General features: G+C 43.1%; 2 protein-coding genes across 6 annotated transcripts in view; both read right to left on the reverse strand.

Moving 5' to 3' along the window:
- The window catches only part of SH3BP5 (SH3 domain binding protein 5), a 53600-nt gene extending 41785 nt beyond the window's left edge, over window positions 1-11815 (reverse strand). For 4 of the 5 annotated variants that reach the window (XR_015707477.1, XM_087770159.1, XM_087770126.1 and 1 more), the window contains exons 1-2: window positions 11672-11815; window positions 9471-9533 (exon numbers count right to left, since the gene is read on the reverse strand). Coding sequence is in view for 4 of the 5 variants with exons in the window: in XM_087770159.1 (XP_087626285.1) it covers window positions 9471-9533; window positions 11672-11752 (144 nt within the window). In the remaining variant the exon portion in view is untranslated. Of the gene's footprint in view, window positions 1-2411; window positions 2588-9470; window positions 9534-11671 lie in introns of those variants that run through there. The other variant, XM_087770148.1, reaches the window with a different exon arrangement.
- Window positions 11816-12173: 358 nt separating this feature from the next.
- METTL6 (methyltransferase 6, tRNA N3-cytidine) overlaps window positions 12174-22287 on the reverse strand; it is a 40098-nt gene continuing 29984 nt past the window's right edge. Inside the window, exon 9 of the transcript XR_015707481.1 lies at window positions 12174-12249. The gene's annotated coding sequence lies outside the window, so the exon portion shown is untranslated. The remainder of the gene's footprint in view (window positions 12250-22287) is intronic.

Genomic DNA, 22287 nt, shown 5'->3' on the forward strand with positions numbered 1-22287 from the left:
AATGGGTAAGGACGCCTACTTTCCATTTGATTGTTATTTTTTATTACATTTAAGAAAAGTCAATTCCAGTTACTTCCAAACTGGATGAGTTGCCCTCTTTACATGATTAACTGGAGCCATTAAAAATATTTTCTCTGCTCCACTGAAACTTCCACACCTTTAAGCAAAGTGATTCTGATTTCCATCTCAGCATCCAGCACAGACTCTAAATCAATGGAATTATTGCAGAGAGATGCAAATTCAGGCTGGGACCTGGCCCAGGATTTAAGGAGACGAAAAGGAAGGGCCATGTGAGCTCTTGACAAGCCTTGTAATTCTAATTAGAAAGCAGGATTTACACAGACTGCTGGAGTGACATGTTGATTATCAGGAAGCAGCTGGCTTGAAGAAGTGCTCTAATTCAGGAGGTTTTTGTCATTATTGTTGAGGATTTCTAGAACGCACAACAATTCTTCATTGGAAGAATTAACACACATTGGAACCTACCACTATGCTCTCAGAAGTGGAAAAAAACTGCAGTAATACATTAGTTTTTGCAGAAAAAGCAACATACTTCAGTAAAAGCTTCTTTGCCTCCTTTTTAGTATTATCTAAAACCTTAACCAGCATCAGTAATATTTTAGTCCACTGCAAATAGCTTTAGATTCTTAATTTACTCTAAGAGAGTACGCAAATTAGTAACACGGTCAAAAATGGAGACGTAAATGCACATTAACTTATTATTTTATTAACTCCAATCCAGTCAATAATCTCATTTCTTAGTGAAAGCCTGAAATGTATCATTCAAACAATATGTATCGAGTCAATAATTTTCTCAGTGAGAAGAGTTTGAATATTTCTAATTAAAGTACTGGACGCTATATGGTTCACTGCTCAAAATGAGTTTCACAAGTAACTGAAATAAGACTGCAAGCACGATGACTATATTGCAAGAAAAACGTTGAGTACTGAAGTATATTTTACAAAAAAAAAAAATTTCCTACAAGTGCACAAACAAAATTAAAAACTCATTTCTAAATGAGGTAGCCTGAAGGTTTGTTTTCCACTTTCTTTCTGAAAGCTGCATATTAGTATACTAGTTGCGGAAAGCAAATAGTTAAACAAAAACATAAATGCATATGCATTAAGTAAAAAAAGCCCTATGCAGTGATTCATCAAAAAATTCAGTTGTCATGTTTGTAAGATAAGCACTTGGAACAAAGAAACCATCACTACCAAATCTGTGCTTAGAGACCTACCCCAAATTTATTCATGTAATAATTACGTACACTCTTATTCAATAGGAAAAAGAGGACTAATCTCCACCTGGAGTTTAAAAAAAAGAAAAAACAAACCAAAAAAACACCAAGGACAGCAGTCAAACTAACAGCAACTTCTGTACTCATTAACCTCCCACCAACCCAGATGAAGCACATACAAATTACTAAACTGTAACTAATTGTGTAACCGGCACCTGAGGCACAGGTCTTGCAAATGGTTAAGCACATGTTTATCCATGAGCACAGCCCCACTTCACACAAAAGCTAGTTACACAGAACAGGGAGCTTCAGCTGAAGGATATACGAGTGTGAACTTCCAGTTTACCATTTTCCCCAAAAGATACCTGCTTCCTATTTTGAGGCTTTATTTGAGTCTGATCACCCTCATTTTTTCAAGTGAAGAACAATAATGAAGACCAAAACACCCCAGAACTTTACACCCGTGTCATCCATCACATGACTTATTTTTAAATGACATTTATTCTCAGGCTCCTGACTGTCAGGAATACAAGCCTGCAGGCTCCACCACTTTCTGCATGAGAGAATAAGCAGATGCTCGTACTCTGCTGGGATCAGTCCCCCTACCAACGGTTTCCAGCCCTCCCCTTCAGACACAGCAACAAGATGCTGAGGTCTCTGAGAAGGTGTAATGCCAAACCCATGCCCCCTCCTGCACTACACGCACCACTTTGACTCTCCACTAGCCCCAACTACACTACAAAAGCAAACAATCCCACACTGTATAACTACACTGTGTACACCCCTGCGGCAACCCAGTGCGTTCACACCACCTGGCCTCCTCAATCCAAACCAATTCAGCTCTCATGGCCTCGGGGACTGCAGCTCCTACCTGGGAGCTATGGCAGCATCTCCCATGAGCAAGGCCACAGCTCCCTCCTGCAAACACGCAGCCACACTCAGCACGTCAGCTCAGCGTGTCGGCCCTGTCACGTGCTGGCAGAGCATCTGTAAAAGTCATCACCCTTGGGACAGCGCAAAATTCCCTGGCAGGTGCCCCTGGGGAACTTCAAATAAGAAATACAGGTGCAGCGGCTATTTTTACGCTTCGTGTGAAACTGGGGAGCTCAGAAGCACCAAGGCAATAGTACCAGGAGCAATTGTGCACCTGGGCTTGGTGCACTTACTACTTACGTGACATGAAAAGCGCATCTGTGGTTCATGGGAAGGATGGGCCTGTGGTCAAGGCAATAACTTGGGAATCAATTTAACTCCTTGCTCCACGTCCAGCTTCCTGTGTTACTGTCGATGAGATGCTTCGACCCACATGTGAAGTGGTTCAAAGCTGTAAATCCTCTTAATGGCGTTTTCTGTAAGAACACTCACGTCAAAAACTTAGAGGCTCAGGAACAGCACAGCAGTGCAGTTCATCCACAGTCCCCAGCAGGAAGGAAGCCCTACGCCTGTGTTAGGAAGACAACCACACCACCTTCAACTTACTTATCAAATCCTCTGGTGTGACATGCCTCCCTACAAGTGTTACTATTGAACTGCCAAATTCTTGCTTCATTCAGACCTTTACCTAGCACACATGGATAAGAGAGAAAGGAAAAGACAACAATTCCTGCAACTTGCTGCTGTGAGCAAAACCAAGACAGTGCAGCATATATCATGCAACTTTTCTAGCACAGTCCTCAATTCCTAGTTTCTGTATTAGCAGAAATGCTAGTTATTGATAAAAGCAAGCAAGCAGCCTTAGGTACAAACCCTGTGAGTCACACTCACCATTTCTGGGGGGTTTTTTTGGAAAAACACACATGGGTTTGTTTTTCTCATCACTACACTGAATACAGTTTATCTGGTCTGTGTATGTAACAGAAGCAATGTAACTGACAAAAGACATCTCTAACACCCAGACAACATTTCAAAAGCACATTTTCCCCTCTACTCCCTCATAATCTTCCGTGATCATTTTTAAGAACACCTTGTTACTAATTTTGCAAACAGAAAGCCAATATTGAAAGCTGACTGGCTAACATTTCCAATGTTTTCTCCCTCCTATTTGCTCAAATGAGATCATGATAAACCTTTTTACAGCTGGACAAAAGCCAATTAAGGCACTTTACCCTCAATGTGTGTCACAAGGTGGGAAAAAAGAAAAAGTAGCAGTCGGAACTTCCCACTTTAAGTTACAGTCTTAATAACTAGACTCTCACTGCCTAGGTGTTTGTCATACATATGTTCTAGCAGGCATAGCACTCGGTGTATCACATAAACAGCTGCAGTTTACTTTCCAACATCTTGTTCTACGGCTGCAAGAGCTCCACTCTTATCAACTTTCTTCCTGGAAACCCTTAGCACTTTTCTCCCAAACGATAGATTTCACAAGAACAGTTTTAGGCAGCATGCCAGACTTCTACCCCACATATGCTTTTGCTGCAATAGTTCATTATTGGAAACAAAATCTGCTTTTAATAACTTGCTGTTGGGCAGCTATCTGCTACTGCACCAAAAGAGGGACCACACTTAACAACAGGCCATCCATACTGCAGCATTTTGGAGATCCACCCTCAAACGTGGAAAGAAACTAAAATACAATTTTACACTTACGCTGCACCTGTTGGAGAATAAAGCATGCTTGTTTTCCTTTCTCATGAGTGATAGTGATGAGCTGGTGTTAGATGCCAGATGACAGGCAAATAACTATTTCTGCCCATCAAATGAAGCCTGTATTTTCAAACAATTTTCTTTTTAAAATGAACTTAGCACATCAACCAGGTATGAACCGTCTTAGTACCAAGCACATCTAAATTTCATTTACAAAGGTTGTCCTATGACCTTTCTGACAATTTGGCGTGCAGAACCTCTGACAACCCATTAAGCCAGCCTGGGAGGTGCATGGAAAAAGAAATTGCTGCCTGAGAGAGAGACTTCATCTATTTCCGAGAGGCAGGCAGTATCCATACCTGCCTTCCTCTGCTACAGAGACCTACCAGCTGCAAAAGCTCAGTTCCAAGTTAAAATAGTGTCAGTATCAACAAGGCCCAAGTGTGAAACCAGACCGACTACGAAACCTTAAAAACAAAGTGCAAGGAAGGGGTTAAGTCACATCTCATTTTTTAGCATGGGGAGGAGTCTTTTTTTCCACATAGCTACTAATTTGCCATCTAAGAAAAATAAAAATTGGTATTTGGAAGTTGCTCTAACCTCCTGCTTGCAGTTATAGACTGAGACTACAAATACACTGGTATTTTTAGTCCTCTTAGAAGAACGGAGAGGAAAGAAGGCAGGGGAAGGCACTGAGTGCTCCTTCCAAAACAAGATTTCTCTGCCTAACCCTTCCTCCCTCCCTTAGGCTAGAAACCCATCTCTGCTTCAAGAATGTGAGTCAAGTAAAGCCCTTTGACTCACTCAGGTGACAAAATCTTTCCAGAGCCATAGCAGAGGAAGGAGCCTTTCCTTACTCATCCACGATGAAAGCAGAAAGTAAAACAACCAGCAATCCACACACAGGAGCCATTTCCTATGGAAACAAGTAGATTATAAAGAGACACGGAAAGATTTGTCCTGCTAGTGCTGGACAAATCCATCATGCATGTATATTGCACTCCAAAAACCAGCAGGAACACCAGCCACTGAGCTGCTTCTCCCTTATCTGTGTACTCTTTTACAGACACTGGAAAATGCTGCACAGGGATGCTGATAAGGCAGCGGATGTTTCTACAGATAGATGTTTCCCCAGGCCAAGCAGGCGTGCTCAGAATGAGATTCCTGCCACTGACGGGCCATTTTTCTAAAACTTGAAAGACTGAGCATTTTTTAAAAAAAGTCTACTTAACTTGAAAGACTGAGGATTTTTTTTTTTTAAAGTTTACTTAAAATTCTTGTGTGTGACAGGGTCAAAAGCTTGAGCTTTACCCCAAAACCAAGTATTTTAGTGAGGAAGTAAGAAGAGCAACTCTAAATAAAAAAGCCCTTCCCCTTCCGAGAGGGGTTCAAATGCTGACAAAGACTCACAAGTGAAAAGAGCACCACAGCCAATACACCCCTTTCCTTTGACTCTATCCAACACCAACCTAGGGTGACCTTTCGGATAAATCCAGGACTAAAAGTAACATAAGGTCTTGCAGATCCGGGCTAGAGGATGTAGGCAAGCATACAAGAAGGATCCTAACCAGGCCCTACTTATAACCAGCATGGCTGAAAGCAGCACTGTTCAGCTCTAGTTTTCACGTGCAGTTGTCTCCCCTTAACAAACATTGGCAAGCTCGTAGCTCCAGCAACACAAAAACTCCCTCTAACAAAAACCACATTTGGGATAGCTGGGATTCCAGCGGTAATTTTAATGGTATGTGCTGTATTTCCCCTCCCCCCAATGCTGCCAGGGGTCCCTGGGTGAATTGGTTATATCTGAATTGTACTTTCAGGAGCCAGTCAAAGACGTGTATGAGTTAACTGGACAGGCGAGTCACGCACATTTGTTAAGTACATTTGCAACTCCTGAGGCGAGTTCAGATGGAGATGCATTTCCAATAAACAGGAAAAAAGCTCAAATAGCAAGGCGCCGCTCTAACTTGCATTTGGCCAAAACATACTCGTATCTGCACTGCAAGATGTTTCCCCCACCTCTTCACAGGCACTTCAAACATAAACAGGGACCTTAGCGAAGCCGAGTGTTAAATCCCTCGGAGGACCCTTATCATCCTTTTGCTGCGTCAGTAATGCTCAGTGTCGCACTTAGTATGAGCAGCATTATGGATTTTAAATCAAGCCTAATCAAAGATTCATTAACAGGCAATACATTAACGCAACATATAACTACCAGCCACTCAGTGCCCTTTAGCAGCTCCGCAACTCCTGAACAGGCTGTGAGCATCATCAGGTCAGGATATTTCTCCAGGGTTTATAATAGGATAGGTCAAAGAGCAAAAAATGAGTAATTACATCAAGGAAAAGAAAAGATGTAGCCAACTTCAACACGTCTGTTGAAGTCATGCCATGCATGTAAATCTGCGCTTCTCACAGGTGGTTGGGTGCAGAACTTATTTTAAAAGGTAAAAAAAGGCAGGCTGATCAACTTAAAACAGATCACATGGAAGTTTGGGTGCAGAAGTTTAAAAAAAAAAAAAAACAAAAAATGGCAGGCTGATCAACTTAAAGCAGAATTCCCTATTTTATCACTTCTGTGAGCAGCAAACGCCAATATCTTCTACATCATTCAAACGCGGACATGTCTGTGGCTACACCAAGAGAGTGTAGTCTCGAAATCCTAGAAGCTTCTACTGATTTCAGCCCCCTAACTTTTTCATCGGCTAAAGCAGCATTTTTACTTCCATTCTGCAGATGTAGACCTGAGGCACAGCGAGAGCAAAAGCATGGGGTTTAGAAGCATTTAACACCTACAGCCATTTTTTCCAGTTAATGGAAACTGGAGGCAGTCAGCAGTCCCATTTAGAGCGACTCGTGCAAAGCTACAGGAAGTCCAGAGCAGACTCGCAGTACTTAGATGCCACAGGGTTACTCTTCCTCCTTATCAGAGAGTACATCAAGTCACAAAAACACGGGTGTCTTTTTCTGAACTTCCTTCAAAGAAATATACCTTCTACTCAAACACTCCCATTGCTTTTCCAGATTATTCTGGGAAAAAAAATTCAACAGTGGGAACGTATGGACCACAAAGTAATGCTACAGGAAGCTGGCAATCATCATCTTGTGCTGCAAATAGCCTAATGATGCTGTCTATGTTCCCATTAAAGTCAACTATGATCAGATATTGAAAAGATTAAGAAAATAATAATAGAAGACGACGATAAATATAACTCCATTGTCTGGTTGAAAAAAACCCGCATCTTTCTTCTAATGAAATATCTTGCAATAGCAGCAACGCCACAAACTAGGAAGGGGTAGCAAGAGGGACCCAAGGCAGCTAACAACAGCCAAAACAGCAAATCTTCAAAGGCAAACTCAGCATGGCTCTCCCAGAAGCCCATGTTTTCAGCAGCATTCAAGGATTTTGCAAGTCTTTGAAGCAGAATGATCCCAGATCTAAACTCCTCCTTCCAAACTCTGGATTTATCCTATAAGGCTGCTTGGCAAAGCTTTCTTTTCTTGTCCAGAGTATGAATGCAGGGATTTTCTTCTAACTGCAAGTGGTGGGGTTTGTGTTGTTTTGGTTTTTTTTAAATATCTTTCCTCTAGAAAGGTCTTAAGTCCATTTAAAATGCATTTATCAACATGTATATAAATTAAGCCTTGCTTACATCATCCAACTGCATTTGTCCTCAAAATTTAAGCAGATCAAAAGTCATGAAAATCTTTCCAAACTAAAAATTATGCAGTTGCATGATACCACAAACTGGCTTCAATCCAGTAAGATTTTTGAACGAAAAGCAAAGAGGAAACATTCATGAAAGCATACTGTTGATGATATTTCAAATTAATTCCATCAAATGCTGCTTACAGTAACTACTACAGACAAATCTGCAGTAAACATTTAATGACACAGAGGTAGAAAGCATCATATAATCTTTCTCTGCACTATCTGACACCTAGTATTTCTTAAACTAAGTAAAGTAAGCAACAACGTTAAGAGCAAGCTAATGTGGAAACACTGCTCTTTTATTTACAATTATATATCCAGGAGCCTTTTGAGCTCAGTATGTGTCACACACACTCTAGCTACAAGTCTCCAGGCTCTACAAACACTTGAACATATGAATAATTTTAATCAAGCAGTAAAATCCCATCTTAAGTCATTGGGACTTATTTCATGAGTACGCATTGGCATTATTATTACTATTCTATCTGCTTCATAATATGTCCTCAGTGCAAGGTTATGACAAGATTAATGAAATCCAGGCAACTATCCATAGCACCATCTTTCAATTTCAGTACCTCAGCATGAAGTAAGGAGACTGAAAAGATATATATAATGATTTTTTTTAATATATGTATATAAAGACTCCTGAAGTCCATTTAATTGGTACTGTCACAGACTAGCATACTGATTTTTAAAGTTCACTCATAAAATTTAAATCAAGCTAGTGACACTGAACAGTTTTCACAGCTGAAATATAGTTTAATTTTGCATAACAAATAGTCCCCCATTCCACTAAGTTTATTTGCCAATAAATTCATAATCTACGTGCCACAAAGCACAGAAAATGCAAACAAGTAGGGAGAAGAAAACAGCCACGTGACAAGGCTGCTTTGTTTCCAAAGAAGTTCATAACCTTATATTCTGTTTGGCGCATACAAGGGATACTCCAATTTTAAAATACTACCAGGAACCATCCCATGCTCCGGGTACCCATCCAATGAAAACACACATACAAGAGGGGGTGGAAGTCAAACACAGACTTTGACATTTTGAAGATGCAGAACAGAAATCTATAGATGTACTTGTAGAGTATGTACATCACTGCAATCTCAGCATGTTTTGATACAGTATTCAAAATACTGTAATGTTATCAAAATTATTTAGGACATAAAGTAGCATTTTATGCCAGTTTTCCTTTAGCAGCATATTCATCTTGCCCTTCCACTGGCTTTATCTTCTTTGTTTTGCAGTTAACAGAAGAAAATTTTGACACACAAATAGGACAGTTTGTTTTGATTTGTTGTTAGATCAATAATGCTGAGCCTTCCAGAATAACTACCAAGTAGCTGAAGCTCAAATTTGGGGCTTTAGAAACAATTTCTTCAGAACTTTCTATTAGATTTTTAAGTGTCCAAGAAAACCTCTTCTTCCAACTAGGAAGTCTTCTCCTTCAACTTTCCTTTATTACTTTCCTGATTCAGAAAGTAATGACAACAAAGGCAAAACTAACAGGCTAAAAAAAATAGCCACCAAGGAGGAGATCCTGGCAGGTAATTGTATGGCAAAGACCTCTTAACCAAATAAACTTTCACTGTCTATAATCACAAGAACACGAACCCGAAACAGTGACTTGTAAAAACAGAACTTGTCTAAGTTTAGTTTCAAAACCTAAAAATAAGGTTTAGCAGCGGGGAGGGGGGGGCGGTTGGCATTCTCCACATAGGGTTTTTACACTGTCAGCACCCCTCTACCTTCTCCCTTTCTGTTCCAGCTGTTAGCTCAATTCACACGTTTAAAAAATCATCACCAGACTCTTGCTGCTAAATTACCATTCAGGATAGCGCAATTCAGGAGGGAACCTACTCAAAAATACCGTTCTGTTGCTCACAAAATCCAACATGCACAAAAGGAAAATGGAAGGATGAATTCTGTACCTCCAGCTCCGTCTCTCTCCGATTGATATCATCTGTAGACTGATTTAGTTTTTCCAGCTCCCCCTAGAAAGAAAGAAAGAAAGGTCAAATGCATATTAAGAAATCAGGGGGAAAAAAGTGTCTGAGAAGGCTCATTCAGCATCCCCACTGAAAGCTCACAAGGACTGTGGCTTACAAATTCAGTGAAAAGAGGAAACCTTGAGACATGTAGAATAACTTTGCCACCGGTCTTCTATTTTGCTGCTTACAAGAAAAATAATCAGAGAAGCTCTATAGTTTTATTTTAAGGCAGTACATTTCCTGTTCTGGTTTATTGCTTGCTATTAAAAATAAATATAAGGTACAGTAAGTTCTGTCTTGTTAATCAATATAGTCAGTATGTGCTAGTTTCCAGTGAAATACACACACCACACACACCCCCAAAGGATTAGCATAAAGTTAGTACTATCACAGGAGACATACAGAGAAAGCGCAGCACTGATAAGAAACATGTCTTGCAGCAGGAGAGGCATTTCACTCTGGAATTTGGCAAACCATTTTAGAACACAACCAGTCAATGGGACATATGATTATGTTTACTTAGTCTGCCTTCGTGCCAATATTTTGATCTCTTAACAGCAAAAACAAAGGTGTTAAATCCCTTGAATAAATATTTACCAGAGGTGGTGTTGGCATGAATGAAGTTACTGTAAAAACAAAGCTCATTCTTAATGACTTTCTTACCACAAAAAGCAACCCTCGGGAGCAGACTCCAATAACCTCCTTTATTTGAGCAACATGTTACTCCACGTGAGATCCTACGATTTCAACAGGACTGTTCTCTAACTCAAACGTTATTTAATTTTCAACCGGTGTAACAGAATCCGCCTTGAAATGTTTAGCTGTATAAACCGAACACTGTAAATTGATTGTCACTTGAGTGATTTCCCACTAGATTACAAGAATGACTCTGGTTACAATCAGAAAAGAATTAATTGCAACAGTTTGGTTCTCTTATCCTCAGAGGTCAGATTTCATTTCCAGCTCCTAGGATTTGGAAGATACATATTTGCATATCCATGTTTTCTGAAACAGACACTCACACAGAAATTACCTAATCGCCTTTTAACTCTAAGGCTGAGAATGGCTCTCAGGGAGGCAGACACAGCAGCCTGTTTTTTTCAACCGAAGAGAAAACTCAACAAAAACACTGTTTCGCCAATAATGTGCAAATCAGGTATGTGGAAACATGTTGCAAGATGAAGAACCTAAGGCCAAAATTAGATCAATAGCCACTAATGGAGCTCCGCTTCTCAGAATCAGGGCAGTAACAGGCTAGCTTTTGGCTGAGGGCCTCGCTCTGTGTAACCATGTTTTGTGAATTTTGCAATTGCTCTGCTCGGCCCTGGAAAAGAAACGCTCCCGATGGAGAAAAGAATGACAATTACAGCAAGGAGGGCCCTGTGCCAAGGATCCATCCTCTCAGCAATGTATACACATGCTTATATTCACTTATGACAAACGGTCCCAGCAACGCTAGAAGCAAAAGCCATAAATCTGCAGAGACCTAAAAATACATTTCATTTCAGGGACCACAGCATGCTGAAGTTTGCACCAGGCAATTGGTCAAGACATGATTTTGGGGAGAAAAGCTTTGTTTAGAAACCACGCAAGAATAAAAAGCATTTCAGAAGGCATTCATAGAGAGGAAATGCCATCTTCCACTAAAGCTCCTTTTTTAAACAAATAATTTTTTTTAACAAAATCTATATTTTCCCCCATTTACGAATTTCTGAGCATCAGCCCTGTTTCACGAGCAAGGTCACGCTGTCATGGTCAAAAATAAGAGGGGAGGGGGATTTCAGCAGGAGAAGAAGGAAGGACGCCCAGCGGAGCCTGGCGCTGAGCGCTGCCCGGGGCCGGGGGGTAACAAAGGGCCGGGGCGCCCCGGGGCCGCTTCCCCCGCACCCGGCGGCCGCCGAGACACCCGGGGCTGCCCCGCACCGCCGCCCGGCACAGCCAAATATATATAGATATAGATACGTGTGTGCCTGTGTGCATATACGTATGCGTATATATGTACGTACCTATGCATTAAAAGCAAAACTAAGAAAAAATACAAGGCGATCGTTATAATAATTATTATATAAATTCTATAGGTTTTAAAATACGTTTACAAATTAGCACACGCCCGCCCCGCGGGGAGGCGCGGCGGCCCTCACCTGGATGCGGGGGTCCACCTCCTCCTCCTCGGGGCGCGGGCCCTCCTCGGCGGCGCGGCCGCGCCGGCCCCCCGGCTCCATGGCGGCGGCGGCTACCGGTGCCTCCGGCTCCGGCTCCGGCTCCGGCTCCGGCTCCGCGGCCGCCCCGGCCCGGCCCCCGCCCGGCCCCGCCTCCGGGGGGAACCCCTCCTCCCCTCCCCACAGCGCCCCCCCCGTCTCTTTGTGCATTCGCACTGCAAGGGGGAAACGAGCGCAAAATTGCGGGGTTTCCTTTCTTTTGTTGGGGTTTTTGTTTGGGTTTTTTTTGGTTTTTAACCCTTCCTTCCCTCTCCCCCCCCCCCCCCCCAACGCCCCCTTTCTGTGTGCTCACGCTCGCGTTTTGCCGCGCTCGGTGCTGGCCCCGCCGTCCTCCCCGCCGGGCCGAACGAGCGCAGGCAACTGCAGCGCATGTAAACCCCAATGAGTCGTTTCAGGTGCAGGGAAATGCTAACCGTACCGTGCGTGGCTCTTTTTGTATTTTTTTTTCCCCTTTCTTTTCTGCTTTCCGCTTTTTCAGGCTCTGCTGGGGGCTGACGTGTCTACGGAGAAGAAAAGGGGAGAGAAAGGGAGGAGATAAAAATAAGAAAGGCACTTTCAACAACCTCAAAAATTCAAATGAAACCCAGATTTCTATTGTGTGGCAGCTAGGCAAGCAACTATTGTACCTACTGGATGCAGCAGAACGAGACATACTAAAGACGTGTCCTGTTGTTGTCCGTAAAAAGGAACTTCTTGCAAGAAGCACTGATACTGTATACCTGTGTGGCCCCCGGCTAGCAGAGCACTTCAGATTAGGGTCCCCTTCCTCACGGGGGCAGTGCCCTGACGGGCACCCAAAAGCTAACGGGAAAGGAGCGGGCGACCCTTCTGACTAGCAGGGTACCAGCGGGGATGGGCTCCCGCGCCTCGTCCTCTCACTGGCCTTGGGCACGGCTGAAACCCCTTCTGTGGGCTACAGCGAAGAAATAAAATTGCAAGCAATTACTTTCTCTTCCTTTCTCACAGCAACCCCCGAGAGAGACGAACAGCGCGTTGCCTCGTCACTGAAAAGGAAAAACATGATGCTTTGACTTTTCCCTCCTCAAGACACAGAGAAGACAGTCCCACCAAAGCACACGGGCCCGGCTAGCCACGTAGGGAAAACAAGGCAAGCAGTGGCAACCGGCTGAGCCAAGGCCCTTCCTCAAATCACACCAACCACACTGAACCGCTTCCTCCCTCCCTCTGGGTGGATAACAAGCCATTTCAAACAGATGAAGAACAGATCTCCACCTTAAAAGTACCACTTTTGACTTAACTCCATTTTTTTTTAGAAAACTGCTCCAAAGATTAAAAAACAAAACAAAAGTTTAGATGTGGTGAAGAAGCTTCCTTTGTGAGACTGAAGATGAAAAAAAATCTCAGCAAAGCATAAGAAGATAAAAATTTATGTTCCTAAGGTAAAAAAGGAGGCAAAAGAAAAGCAGTCAAGCTCTTCCAAACACTGTAAAGCAACCAAAAAAAAAAAAAAAAAGATGGGAGGAAGAGGAGAGTAGCACAAACATTTGAAAATACTATAAACGTGCAAAGTAACACCAACAAACTAAAATAATCAAGGAACAGAGGAGGTGTTGCAAAAACGCAGATGGGTTGTTTGCAACATCTTCATTTCTCACAGCAGAAGAAATCATGTAAAGGGGAAAAAAAAACGCAAATGAGCCAAAGCCAAGTGTTTTACTGCTGTCCATTAAGGGAATTCAATGTGTACACACAGCCAGAGGTTCCCAGGGCCCTGGCGTCTCTCACCCCTGGTGTGCTGTGGCTCAAGCCAAGACCGTGGTGGTCAAACATCCAAAGTTCTCATCATCCTAAAAGAGCACAGAAAACACAAAGCAGCATACGGAAGAGTTAATGCTGGCAATCCCGCTGTTACCGCTTACATTTCTAGAAAACAAGGCTACTGCAGCTATGCCACGTTTCTCCAAAACCTATGCAGTCTGACCCACGGCAATGTCACGCAAAGCCCTGCCCGCTGCTCGGGGTACAGAAATGCTCCTGCGCGGACGTGCTCTCCCCAAGGGATTTGTAACGTGTGCGCGAGGACCCTGTTCTTCCATTGCCACCAAAACAGTCCCCGTGACTGTCACAGCTCCAAAAACTTCCAGCCAAATTCATCAATCTGCTACCATCAAGGCAGAGCAAGCTGTTTCTTTCCTCAGTCGTACCGTGGAATTAGCATGTTGGGAGAGCTGCCTGCAGAGCTTAGCGCTGTGCAAGAGACAGTATAAATACACAGGCCCCTTTCCCCACGGCTCTGAAATCCCACAAAGAGCCCCAACGCCATTGAGATAATACATCGGAAAGATTTATATATAAAAAAACCAGCTGAAGAACGCACAGGTCATACGTCTGTCATCACTGCAGACATCACTAAGGCATAAATAGAAAAGTGGCCTTAAGGGAAAGACAGGATGGAAAAGAGAAAGGGAGACTATTCAGTACACATGAAGATCAATAAAAGATTCAAGAATATTATTTGCATGCTCAGTTTTTTTTCTTCCTCACAAAATAGTTTTGGCTGAAAACGCTGTCACATGCGAAGGGCAGCAGAGCCCTGGGAGCATCTGAGGAACAATCCTGAACAGCACGTAGGCAGGCTTCATGCTCCGCTTAAGTCCATACAGTGCAAGAAATCAACTGCGGACAATGGCATTTGGGTATTACTTTTGCCAAGTCATGAGTGATCTCATCCCAGCATCTCTCTCCTACGTGATCTGTTAAAAGCCAGACACTCCCCCAACCCCACCCCACTCCCAGAAAGCCAGTCATACTGACCTTTTCGCTTCCCCCACAGGTCCCACATGCGCCAGGACGGCTGAGTAAAGCCTGCACGAGGCTTGACCGAGACAGTCTGTGCTTTCTCCTCTATCAATATTTCAAAACCCTGATCCCAAGCATTCAATATTTGAACAAAGCACTGTGAAGTTAAGGCAGGAAGAAACAGCTTGCTCTTTTACTAATGGGATTCCAGAGCGGCTGCAGCGGAGAATTAGCCCAGATGCGCCAGGCCGGGCTGCAGCTTGACATAAGCTACGCCCGAGATGGTATAACTCACCTAAAAAGCACAAGGAGTGGTACCGGTGCAGGAAGAGCCATGATCCACGTTACTTCAACAACCCATTTAATTGCACCAGGCAAGACCTCTGGGTTGTGACACGACAGCAGGCATTTGGGGTACAAGCCTTATCATTAACACCAGAACCTGCAGCACGGAAACTCCTGGGCAAGGCTGATGCTCTGGCCAAGAGCACTGCTACCATCTTACTTTTGGAGGAAGTTGCTAGATAACCTCGTTTTTTTGGTCCCATGGAAATCCTCAGTGTACAGGCAGAATTTGGCAGGGGAAAGAGGGAAACATCTGTACTTTGAGGGAGGAGTAGAGAGAGGAATTCTCTCCCTTGTTCTGAAGGACGGTTTCTAGATTAGGTATTACATCTCTGAATAGACATTGGGGAACTAGAAGTTGCATTTTAAATAAGATCAGCTGGGAAGAAGTATGCATCAGTGAAGAACTGCTTGGGGAAACATACTAATGACTAGTGAATTTGGGGGAGGGGGAAATCAAAGTGAATGGATAGTGTAATTTTACATATATTTGATAACGGTAGATTCTGAATGCATTTTAAGGAAGGGTTCGGTTTTTTTCCAAATCTCATCTTACATTCAAATTTCTGCTCATACTTGCCCTCAAAGCTTGCTTCTGCCCAAAAGGCAAGGGCCTAAAATACAAATCAAAGTTGTATTTCCTTCCTCAGAAACAAGTAGCTCCTCTTTTTGAACACTGATAGCATATTGAGCAGAGTTCAGGACTAATTAACGCACATTTGATTACTGAAGACACATTTGCAGTTCATGGAAACCTTTGTGGAGAAAACAGCCTGGGAGACAGAGCCTTGCTTACAGAATACTGCCTCTCTCCTCAAGGGGACTGGAGAAATAGTTCTGCTCTGAAAAATTCTTCTGCTTTCATTGATTATGATGCTAGAGGCTAACTTCCAGTTGGTCTCAAATATTGAAGCACTGTTGCAATTTGGTTTTAAATAACTTACCATCAAACAAACAGAAGAAGTATAAACAGTCCGATTCTAAGGAGAAAAAAAAAAGTGTATAAAACATGGCCCCCAAAATACATTTATGGGCATAAAATCCTCCATGTAATTTCTTAACTGAATTAATCCTGAAGACCAGTTTACCACACCGACTTTTGCAATGTTACACCAGAAATTAGTTTAGCTCAGGGAATGTCTCATTTAAAAACAAAGCCACCATCTCCCTCTTCCAAACTGCAGCAAAGACATTGCTCTGTCAACATTCAAACGCCATATGCTTTCCTGGTTTTCAGAAGTACATTGCACGTGTTCGAAACATTTTTAAACATTAAGTAGGATCTCGCCCACAGTCACAGTACATTTGAAGATCTGGTCGTCTATATCTTAATCTTTGATAAGAGGCTAAGCACACACATTTTCTGAAGATATGCACTGCGTTTATGGAAGATTTTAAATTCCCTGGATGCCTATGCAGGGTATTAAACACTTAAGAAGTGGTCAGAATGAAAACTTCCTCTGGCTTATTTCTCAAGCAAATTTTCACGCTTCCGTACTCACAGTGGTTGCGGCATGCTTGTGCTCTGCATTTGAGGAAGCGCTAAAAATCAATTATCTTTTTTACACCAGTTTGTAAGATGCTATCGTCTTATGAACTTGCATACAAACGATGCACACAAAGACACATTAATGGAGCTTGAGCATCTATGGCAGAAACAATTGTAGATTTCCCCACCTACAAGGAATGTATTTAAAGAAAAAGCTACATCCCAAAATACCCTTTAATTTCACTTCTTTTTAACAAGCACCGTTTAAGGATGATTAAAAATACCCTCTAGGCTTCACAGGGCTACAAAGAAAGGAGGCTTATTTAAGGAGGTACAATCTATTTTCTAGCAATACTAATCTTAATATCTTTCATAAAAACTAAATACAAGAATTATTAGCAAAATTACCTGCTGGGCCAATTTCTACTGGATATATATTTATATCCCATGAGCTCTTTTCTTATTATTCTGAAGCCTGATATTGATGATGCTTTATAGAGATAGTGTGAGTGCAATATAGTTTTTATATATATATATACACTCACATATACTATACTATATATATATATATGTATAAAATGCATGACTAACAGCTTGATGGATTTCCCTGCTTCTTGTTGTTTCATTGGGAAAGAACCGCCATCATCACAGGACTTCTTTTCTCCTCCTCCAAGCTGTCTTTTGGCAAGGTGGGTGGCGGGTGGAATTTCCCACTGGAAACCATCAGTATGACACTAGATCTGCAGAGGAGCACAGCAGTCCCGCTACTCATCTGGCCAAAATACAGCGTGTGCTGCTTTTGCAGATTTAGAAAATAACAGAGTAACATGAGACCCTTCCTCAGATCTGCTGCTGAATGATAACGAAGATCCCTTTTACAGTGCTTGATACTTAAACAGGGAAAAACCCTATACTGCACCCTTTTAAGCTGAATATATCCACGCCGGTTCCCAGTCCTGCTGTCTGCTTTCTTTGATAAGTAGTCTCCCATCAGTTTCAACAGGAGCAGGATCAAATGCAAAGGTGTTAGTCTGCACTCAAAATAAGGTCTTAGACAAGAGGTGTTGCCTTGTGAGAGCCAGAATGAGATGCAAGTGCCATTCTCTTCTGCCCAGCCTGACAATTCAGTAATGCTTCTGCAGTGGTGAGGATACATCATTGCTATTCAATACAAAAACACCCACCCTCATCTTTTATTCTTTATACTTGGACATCTATGCAAACCACATTTAAAACATTTATTTAAAGAACCACCTCTAATTCCCAAATAACATTAGCCATGTGCAAGAATACATCTCATTTTCCCAGTCCTTTGTTTGCTTAATGTTCAGACTGATTCCATATTTGTGGCTATTTAACTACATTAGTAGGCTTCTCACTGGTAGATTTAAAGGATAAAATCCCCTCACTGGTCTGCTGCCGCCAGCCCACACTGCTCATGATAACAAACGCTACACCGATGGAGGAAGGCAGGAGTCCCTGCAACACAGCACTATGAAAATGTAATGACAAACAAGAAACTCCAGGTAGTGAAGCTCCTGTGGGTCTGGTTCAGGGTATTCATGTGTCCGGTGTACTTCAGTGAGAGCCACGAACGGTTGCTCAAAGGCGGCGGCTTCCACAACCCTTCCCTCACACAGCATGGCTACTCCATGCACTCAGCACAGAGTAATTTTCCAGCTCACCAGGAAAGGGGCTCCTTACGCCTCCCGGTCACGGGCAATGCTCCTGAGAGGTGCTTTGTGACACTGTTCACGGGCACCTTCCCGCTGCATCTCCTACTGAACAAAGCTACCCCGCGCATGCAGGCTGCAGCACAGCTCTGTGCAAAAGCAACCTGGTGCCCGCTGAAAGCTCTCTGACCATAGACTTCGCTTCTTAGTAATCTTGCTACCAGATAGGAAATTCACCCATATCCTATTTTAAGCTGCTGAGCGCATAACATTAACACCTTGAGCCTCCAGAACACCTTTCATCAGAGGATCTCAGAGCATTCCTTCAAGCATCAGCTATCCGGGGAAGCTTTCCCTTTGGTTTCCTGCACGAATCCCATTTCTCACAGGTGCTAATTGATTAAATAGAGGGAAACAGCACAGACATTTCAAGTACAAGGATGGCCCAGAGGATCAGGGAAACAGCCACCTATTCAAAATGAGCTTTCAAAATGGGCTGAGTAGACGAGGTAGCTACAGAAAGATTTGGGACCTCATTATCATCATGACCTCATTATCATCATGACCAGCTCAAGTGCAAAGAGAAAAGGCAGAACCCTGGCCTATATCTAGAGAAACAAAAGACAGGGGCTCTATATCTAGAGAAACAAAAGACAGGGGCTGGCAACCAAAGGGGAACTCCTGCCTCTGAGTTGTGAAGGCAGACTGGCAGCCAAGAGGGAAACGTCTGGGAACCCCAGAGATGGGGACAGGCCCTTCCATAGCCAAGCCTCATTAGCAAGGTATTAAGAAAGGTCTTTGCACGGTCTCTTTGCTTCCTAACCACATTTGGCTGACCCATAAGCGGTGACAGGAGAAATAGGAAATGTTTTTTCTACCCTCCTCTTTAGTTTCCTTTCCAGGCCCATTATAGCCTAATTTACCTCGTGCCAGAAAATAAGAGCTTATCAAGTATCTGGATACAGAAAAAATTGTCAGTTTAATGAATTTGAGTTTGATGCCTGCAAGATCCTAAGTGTCCACACTTCAAGTGTCTCCTTCCAGATATGTATGGAAATCCAAAAGCCTTTAAAATATTCAAATAAAAAAAGTCTGTCTCAGCTTTGTAAAAGTGAAATGCTTCCTGCGTACAAAGCCCCTTTACCCCCTCTCCTACCATTAATAGCAAGATTTTCTGCCCGCCACCCACTGCCTGGCAGAATCATACTCTTCAGTGCTTCCTGTTACATAAAAATCGAGCGATTGAGCACATTGTGTGTAGGAGTGAAGTAGAATCTGTTTTAGCACTGAACTTTATATATCAGGATAAGAAGTAGTGATCATCTGTATTCCCTCTCCTGCCTTCTCCCATGCCACAACCCGCAGGGGCATGCTGCTGCAGAGCCACATCCCTGCATTTCCACCTGTTTGGGTGCCCAACAGCAGCCCAGAGCAGCACCAAGGCTGTGAAACCTGCCCCGATCCAAAGTCAGTCACACAGGGCAGGTTTTGAAGCCTCACTGCCACAACCGTGCTGCCAGCAGTATCTGACCAAGTGCCTCACATCTCCAAGAGCTGAATAAACACTTTTGGATTGCAACGCAGGTAACAGGCTCGCTCTCTCACCTCTGCTCCCCACCCCTCAACTCTGTCATCTCTACTTCTCCCTCATCATCCAAGCTCAGCCTCTTTTTTTCCACTGTCTTAATACCTTCCCCTTATTTCTACTATCTCAAGTATCATTTAACCCATTGCTTCCCTCCTTCCTTAATTTGTCTTTGTCCTTCATTTCTCTTTTTCCCTTCTTCCAGTCTCCCCAACTTTATGTCCTAGAAATCGCTCTCCTAGAAGTGGAATTTGCTGTTCAGCCTTGGCAGCAGAAAATTTTCCTCTCATTTCTCTGTTGTCTCCATCTCTCATTTACTTCCCCACACCCCAACTTTCCACCACCAAAATTCAGTCTCGGTAGCGCTCTCTCAGCATTGCAGCCCAGACCAGACACCAATTTTCAGGCTGACCTTCAGCCATCCCACCCTGCATCAGCTCTTCCCCACAGGTCCCTCAGCCACCCAGACAAGACAGGCATAAAGCGGAGGGAGGCTGCTGGGGCTGCCTGAGGGACCTAGGGAGGAACAGAGGCAGCAGCAAGAAGACACGGTGTAGGTTCTGCAAAAAAAATGAAAGCAAAACTGCCCACTGCTTTGGGGATTTCTGAGGATTAGGGAATATCCTTACAGTTTCTACAAACTGACATTATGATGTCTGGAAAGTACAGCATAGATATGCAGGAGCAGTTTGGGGAAAGGGTGTTCAGAGTTTTGTGACATTGAGTGGTTCAGATCTCCGTCAACTGAAGAGCTCTGAAGGCACAAGACCAAACCTTTAAAGCTACCAGATTACAGATACCTGCATCACATCCTTCTGACCTCACTATTAGCTGAACTGCTTCAGATTTTTCTCTTTCACCAGCAGGTGCAGACAAGTTCCAGACCTAGGCTTAAAAATATTAATTCAATATACCAGCAAAAATCTGTTCCCAAGGCCAGGCTAGCTATGGTCTCTCCTGGATGGTAAAAGCAAGCGCTGTACCAGAGAATGCCAACAGAAGTAGCTTTGGGTAACAGACTGAGAGAAGACCTGTACTAGTATTATTGTTATATCTACTTTTCAGGCAAAGCCGTGAAGATATAAAGAGGCCAAATGACTGCAAAAAGGCACGTAAGAATCTTACAGCAAAATTCAAAAGCAGACCCCAAGAGTCACTTTTTTTTAATTTTAGTTTAACCTCTCTTCTGGACTCTCCTTTTTGGCATGCTTCATGCTTGCTCTATTCCTCTAGTCCTGCAAAAGGCCCTTTCTCATTTTGAACTAGAATTACCTATTTAGGAGCCATGCCCTACTGCATAGTCCTTAAAAAAACCTCACTAAGATTTCCATAGCACAAGTTACATAACTAAAAAAGTAATTCTTGCTATGGTAACAAATTCTTTCAAAAACAGATTTCTTTTGTTCATATATAAACTGTTCCATAGCACTTGCCATTAGCTATGGTTCAACACCAGTGTTTGTCCAAATGATGCAGCGACATCATTTCAACTCCCACTTTGGGGTCGTGTTTGCTTTCCTGTTGCAGAGTGGAGAATTTTTGCAGTACCGTCTGGAGTATGCTGATCCTCCCCAGACCAGACGAGTTTCTTTTGCCACAGAAAACATGCTTAACCCTAGGAAAGACTAAAATATGGTGCTGCAAATTCTTCTCCACTGAAATCTCTCCAATATAAGGGCAGTTTTGCAATCTCACTGTATAAGAGTTCATAGGGGCAGAATTGAAGCATTTCACCTTGGGAGACCCTGCAACCCACTTTTTTCTTTTTTTCTCTCTTTTTTTTTTTTTTTTGAGGTCCCCTCTAGACCTCCAGAGTGGGGGGTACATAGGATTGCTACATGCCAGGTAACCGGATTAAAAAACTGCTCCCTTGCATCCCAAAAGGTCACTCGTTGTTTTGTTCTCCTTGTTCCATTCACACAAGGAGGTAAGGTGACAATTCCTTTATTCTCAGCCAGTGACTATATCAGAACAGCACTTTTCCAGCTTAAATGTGAAGGCAGGCCATTTCCCAACTATAACAGGCAGTGCCTATCCCAGCAGCAAGCTCCACAACAGCAGGAAGAGATAAGGGAGCACGCTTCAGGCCTTCGGAAAATCCTGCCCGAGAGGACCACGGGGAGCCTGACAGATTGTCCTTCATTAACATGCAGATGAACACAAATCACTCCACACTGGGGACTATGTTCCTCTGATCTAAAATGTGACCCCTGAGCCTCCCTTTTAGCTCCTTCGGCCTTTCCTCCAATTTCTTCCCATCTTTTCATTTCCTACCCTCCCACAGGGTAACTCCTTGCAAGTGAGCTGTTAGCACCAGAAGCCATACATACACCCCTGCACCCACACTTCTGACAAGCTGCCAAGGCACAAGCAAAGTATGAATACCCTGGAAATGGTGGGCATGATGAATACCTGGGGCAGGTTCTGGGTAAAACAGTGGGATTTTCCATGTCCAAAATTTGATCTGAAAGGGCACCTTCATTTCTCTAAACTTTTCACCTTGCTTTCTGTAAAAAAGAGGTGTTCAGGCACTATGTCTAGGAAAGGAAATGATGCCTAGGTGATTTGTTGCCAGGACTGTTTCAGTGAACGGACTGAATGGCTCAGGAAATCAGCGTGGTCACCAGCCAAAATGCAGATAAGGAGGAAGGTAGTTGAAGGGCTTTGTGTTTGACAGGTGTGTGAG

Source organism: Nipponia nippon, unplaced genomic scaffold (genome assembly GCF_047370975.1).
Source record: "Nipponia nippon isolate SJK-2023a ecotype South Korea unplaced genomic scaffold, ASM4737097v1 scaffold_1, whole genome shotgun sequence".
NCBI classification, from domain to species: Eukaryota; Metazoa; Chordata; class Aves; order Pelecaniformes; family Threskiornithidae; genus Nipponia; species Nipponia nippon.